This window comes from Cyprinodon variegatus, unplaced genomic scaffold, assembly GCF_000732505.1.
Source record: "Cyprinodon variegatus isolate N-32 unplaced genomic scaffold, C_variegatus-1.0 Scaffold201, whole genome shotgun sequence".
Taxonomy (NCBI): Eukaryota; Metazoa; Chordata; class Actinopteri; order Cyprinodontiformes; family Cyprinodontidae; genus Cyprinodon; species Cyprinodon variegatus.
Genome location: NW_015150654.1, coordinates 396,328 through 402,445, shown reverse-complemented (window position 1 = coordinate 402,445; position 6,118 = coordinate 396,328). Strand labels below are relative to the sequence as shown.

The following is a 6,118-nucleotide window of genomic DNA, read 5'->3' as shown; positions in this document are numbered from 1 at the left end:
TGCCATACATCACCAGAGGCATTGGCTTTTTTATCAAAGCTTTTTGGGGAAGGGGGGCTATTTTTTTATTCGATACCGATATGCCCCAAACTGGCAAAACGATTAGAAAAACTGAAAGCATATTACTATGATATAGCTTTAGGTTTACTGACTCACAGATGTCTTTAGACTAACATATCGGATAGAGAATATTTGCTGTGATGGATCCCCTCTTTGCGTGATTTAATAAGCAACTAGATTTTTTTTTCCGTCTACATCTGAAGAATCTCACATTCTCCACTCTTCTCCCCATGTGAGTTCCCACTAATCTCGGTCCAAATGTGTGGTGGAGCAGTGATCACTGCTGATCGCATGCAGCTTCTGCAGGTGTCAGTATGACTGTAGCCAGTAGGAGGGACTTGATGCTCCAACTTCTCGTTTTGCGTCTCCCAGCTCTCCAGCCAGTCGTCCTGGTCCTGCTCAGGGAGAGAAGCGACGACAGGCATCGGCAGCGCCGCATTACGCTGGAACACAATGAATCTCAGGCTGCCTAAACCACTGGAAGCTTTTTCTATTGCGTTTTTCTTTCTTTGACTCGCGTTTCTCACCTATATTTTTGTTTTATTTGTTTTTGTTGCATCTTTCTCCCCCTCCTCCCTTTTTTTTTCTCCCACCCAGCAGCCTCTGACGCGCAAGGACACTACAGCATCCATCCACGGCAGGAACGCTCACACAGAGCATCCTCTGTACAGGCGCACCAGCCGTCCTCCCTCCTTCCTTTCCACCTTCCTTCTTCCCACTCTCCTCCTCTCCTCTCTTTTTTTTAGGGGGCTCTTTTTTCTGCTGGAATCCAAAGGACATCGGGAACCCTGCTATTTACCCCCCTCCACCCACACGCACACCCACTTTTTGCCCCGGAGACATGGATCTATGGTTTCATTCGATCCGGATTTGCTGGTGGAGGGTTTTGTTTCTGATGAGTGTTTTCCAGGACTATCTAAGCTCCATGCTGGACTGCCCGCCGACCTGCAGCTGCTCTCAAACGGAGATCTTTTGCAATAAGTCCGACAATGGCAGGTTTTTCCCGTTGCTCGCCCTGCAAGACACTGGGAGCAATGGGACCAGCGTGGATATTGCGGACTTATTCAAAAACATCACCTCCATGTAAGTAGCTGCAGTTGATGCTGCGCGTTTCTGAATCATTAATTGATTTCCCCCCCACCCCCCTTTCTGTTGATCTCTTCTTATGGCTCTGACTTGAATGCATATGCGATTATTTAGACTTTTTCCTGTTTCTAGCAGCTCCTAAGTAGCCTTTTTATGATGTACCCCATTTATTAGTCGTGAATGAAGATAAAAAAATCTCCAAACAGGTGAAATTAACATTAAAACATGTGAAGTGAGTGAGATATTTAGAAGTGTGCGTTCACATAAAGTTACATCTCCGCAGCAGGCCTGCACATCCAAGATGCGGGGGGGTGGGGGTGTTGCAGAGAGCCTCGCATCACTTGATTGCCACTTCATCCCCTGTAACCTGTTCCGCTCCTACTGACTGGGGCCCCCAAAACACAGACACATAAATGGTGCAGTGGGGTCCAGCAGCTTCATCTCAGCAGCCTTACATGAAAACTTTATCATCAGGTCTGGATCCCTGCGGTGGGAGATTGCTGATCACTTGTGGCTCTCCGATTTATGAGCAGCGATGATGACGGCAGACTATCAAACCACCCGCACACCCACAGAAGGAGCTACATTTTTATTCTACATCCTCCCCCTCACTCCTGTTTTTTTTTTTTCCTTTTCCTTTTCGCTGGCATCGATCCCTCCCTCCCTACATCAAAGCTTTCTTTCTTGAAAAGTCAGATGAAGAAGGAAGGGAGAGAAAAAACACATAACAGGCCTAAAATAAAGATCCCTGGTGTCGGTGATGCTGATTTGCATAGAAAGCAAACATTTCAGGTTAACGCATCGAATTCCCCGCAAAAGAGTTTTTTCATCCCATCAGTGTGCAGTTTTTTTTTAATCCATATAAGTTACTGTGCGCCATGGTTCACCGCCTCCCCGGGCCACTAGAGGGTAGCCTGCTCCCCCTTATTTGCTCTCCCGCCACAACACAGGAGTCATTGACGTGACGGTGTTATCAGGGGAGATTGGCCATGGTTTGTTTGCCAGAACAAGCGCAGCATTTTCTTTTTATTACAGCAGGCCGCATTAAGTAAAAGGTGGAACAGTCAGAGGTAATCACTGTTAGTGATTAGTGTGACCGCAGGATGACCCACGCATGCAGATCAACTCATTGCCAAACCTGCTCAAATGGCTCATTTATTCATTTCTTTCTCTTCCACCTACTGGATCCCAAAAAGCTTCTGGATATTCACTTTGAAATTGCTCATACAATGCAAAAAACATTTTTTTTTTATTTTTGCTGATATTAAATATTAGACATGGGAATTCCTTTAATCTTGATCAAGCATATTGTCTCTGCCTGGTTTTGATGTTATATTTACTGGTACATTTAAAGTAAAGCACCTCAGTGTTAATATATGTGGGACCAGTGTTACTGTAATTTTTGAAGATGCACCATTTGATTTAAATTGAGTTTTAGCTGGTTTAAAAACATCACTCTCTGTGAGAGCTCTTTTGTTTGTGTTTTAATGTATTTGGACAAACATTTATCCATAACTTTGCTAAAACTGAGAAATGCAAGTCATATAAATAAACCATAAATTATAAAAATACATGATCAACATTTTCTGTAAAATGTATGAAAAATGCTATTTAACAACCAAACATTTACTGTAATCCCTCTTAAACTGCAGAAAATATCCGATCATCTTTTCATGACTTGTTACTCATCATTTTAAAGAAGGTTGGCCTAATTAAGCCTCAGACGTTTAACTGGATGTGCTCCTATGCGCAGTGAAGAGAGTGAGGACTTTTAGGAAGAGGGAACTAGCAGAGTTTTAAGGATATCTTTAAAATGTTTCCCTATTTCTGCTGCATGGAGTCTTATGGTGAAAAACATGAAAAACATCCCCTGGTCTGGTTGTCCTATAGGAGGTTCATTTTGTAAGCAGACTACAAGATGCTGCAGTCTTTAAAACCCTAACATTTCAACATACAGTTGGCTCTTGTTTTTTTTATTGAAGTAAAAGTTTATTTAGAGATAGTCAGCACAAGTCTATTTAACACCAGGGTTGCAAGAAGAAACTATTTTCTCTCTAAGAAAAATATAAAGATTAGATTAGAATTTACCATAGAGCGTGTAGAATTACATCCTCTATCCTATTAGCAATAGGGGATGAGGATGAATTACCTAAAAACCAGAAAAGAACATGTTTGAAAAAAAACCCATACAGAGGGCCTCAAACCAACCCTAAAGAATGAAACTTGAAGCGCTGTGGTTTGGGAATGTTCTGTTGCAATAGGACCTTAGTCAGCTCCCTATAAAAAATCCAGCATAAATTCTTTATTTTGTCGGTAGGAATCTGCTTGACAACAATCCAAAGCAAGACTGTAAAAGCATGTTATAAATGGTTCAGGCTTTATGCTGGTGAAGATTCTCAGTCATCCAGGTCATAGCCATTCCAAAAAAGTTAAAAATAACAATTCACTGGACGTTGTTTCCAAGTTTGAAGACGTTTTGCGATTCCCATCCAGGAAGCTTTTTCAATTCAAAAGACTTCAATTCTGTATAGAGCCTCGAACTCGATGCTATTCAAGACATTTTGAATTGAAAAAGTTCCTGGATTGGAAGCGAAACGTCTTCAAACTTGGAAACAAAGTCCCAGACAAAGTAGATTGTTATTTTTGTTTACTTTTTTGGAATTCAAGCTTTAGCAACACTGGACCATATAACATAAGAATGACCCCAGATATACTAGCAACTCCACCAAGCCTGACTGAGAATGAAATATTAGCTGTGGGGTGAGTGAAACGAAGATGTTCATTTTGTAAAGAAGTTTTGGTGTGACTTTAAATGGACTGGACATGCAAAGATCCCATCAAGTATCTCAGAGCTCTAAGTCAGGAAGGCCAAAATAAAATAGAAAATGCTAGTTAAAAACTTTATTTAGTTGATCCCTGATAAAGTAGCAGCTTAAATACATAATTATTTGACAAAAATATAGTTTAAAATATATCCAAATGAAATGCAAAAAAATTCTGACCTCAGTTATTTAGTAAAAACATAATCATGGTCTTATCAAAGTATATATATTCCAAATAATACAAAGACACCGTGTTTTTACTTGTGTATACCTTTTTTAATAAGCCCAAAGTCGCAACCTGACCACCTTGTTTACCTTCCAGAAAACCCATTGCAACTGACCAAGGACTAATTGTGCATTCCTGGCCTGCAAGCTCTGCTTTTTTTCCTTGGTTCTTAGCTGTTCAGTATGGACAGCAACATCCGCCCAACACCACCACCAGCAGCTCAATGACAGCGCATCAGAGACCGCACCACCCAATGTCACAGAATCTAATACATCTGAACTGGTGAAACAACTATTAGCATTTAGCAAACAAAACTAGATTAGCTTACATTTCATTTTGACTTAATTTATGTTTTTATTTCTTGGGAGAAATTGTGTAAGTTAAACAGCTACATATTGTTAAATATCAGCAAATCATTAAAATTTTGAAAAAATAAAGTATCTTTGAATTTAAATTATTTTGTTCATTTAACAAGTACAAGTTAGTTAGAATTTACCTAAATTGGGTAAAAATATTTACATTCAATCTAGCTTATATCGCATTAGAAATATAAGGAAACTGAAATAGAATAAAACTGGGGATATCCTTCATTAATATCTGCAGATTAATACATGCCCTGATCTTTCTGTTTCTTCTTATTTGATTCCTCTTGCAAAGGATCAAACTTCCTAGGGCTGCAATTGATTTCAAAGTGATTATTATTAAACTGATATTGTAGCAGATTAGCAGATAACAAACTGTTAGAAACTATCCAGTAAAGCTAGTGTAACAATTTGCAAATATTTCATATAAATGTTAATCATTATGTAATAAAATAAAAAAAAAGCTTAATAAATGTGCAAAGAAACCTAAAAACTATTTTGTTCCTCTAAGCAGGTAAAGGTAGAAGTTGGAAGAAAATTAAGGAAAACGTGCTCAAGAAAAGTACCATGACTTTCCAGCCTTGTATTTGTTCAAATCTGGTTTAAAAGCTAAAAGAAACGTTGTTAAAGAAATTAGCCAAATTCAAAAGTATTTTTAACTTTGTCAAAAGACTTACCTTGATGAAAAAAAAAAAATAATACATATCAGTCTATATGGTTTGTAATTGTACTTTTACAAGAAAAAAAGAATCGGTTTGTAATTAAGGAGTTGAAAATTAACATCTTAAAATCTATTTGAAACTGCAAAAGTGACATTTTAATTTCCTCTCAGAATGATAACAAAATGTGCTGTTCATTGCAAGCTAAGCATTGCTCTTAACATTAAATTTACAACTAATGAAATTAAAATATATGAATGGTTAACATACGATACCCTATGAAATTCATTTTCACACTGCATGTCTTACCTGGGGCTGCTCAAAGTGATGCAAAATCACCTATTACATCTTTAATAATTATTGCAACAAAGCAATTTCATGCTTGATTCTAATGTGTTAGTGCCCAGATAGCCACACTTTTTAAAAAGGATAACTGGTATCCATAGTAATATGAAGCAGTCAGAGACTGAGCCCACATACACCACGAGTGGTCCTTGATCCTCTCTCTTTTAAGTAGGAAGATCCATGTGCTCTGCCAACAAGAACACCTTTTATCCCTTTTTGTTAAAGAGACCTAAGCAGATTGGGCACATTTATGTAGACCGAAAGCTGCAGCAAAGACCAATAGTAAGAAGAGGGGTGAGAAAGTGGGGGGTAGTGGCCAGCCAAAGAAAACTGCCAAGTCCAGATAATAGTTTTCCAGTTCTCTCACATTAGAGATTCATCACAAGAAGCATCGCTGCATGAAGCGGATAAGATAAGGCCTTGCTGTGATACTAGAGAAGGGGAAAATGGCTTTCTGAAAGTAGTAGAGGCATTTTACTGGTTTGAGAAAAAAATTCCCTGAGCCCAGCACAGGAATCCAGTCTACATTTTTAGCTCTGGAGAATATATATATATATA

At 38.7% G+C, this 6,118-nt stretch overlaps 1 protein-coding gene across 2 annotated transcripts in view; it reads left to right on the top strand.

The window, feature by feature from the left end:
• The first annotated feature begins 447 nt into the window (after positions 1-447).
• The window catches only part of ntrk3 (neurotrophic tyrosine kinase, receptor, type 3), a 340,701-nt gene continuing 335,030 nt past the window's right edge, over positions 448-6,118 (top strand). Inside the window, exon 1 of one of the 2 annotated variants that reach the window (XM_015379852.1) lies at positions 448-1,143. In XM_015379852.1, coding sequence (XP_015235338.1) covers positions 902-1,143 — 242 coding nt within the window. In that variant the 5' untranslated portion in view covers positions 448-901. The remainder of the gene's footprint in view (positions 1,144-6,118) is intronic. The other variant, XM_015379851.1, reaches the window with a different exon arrangement.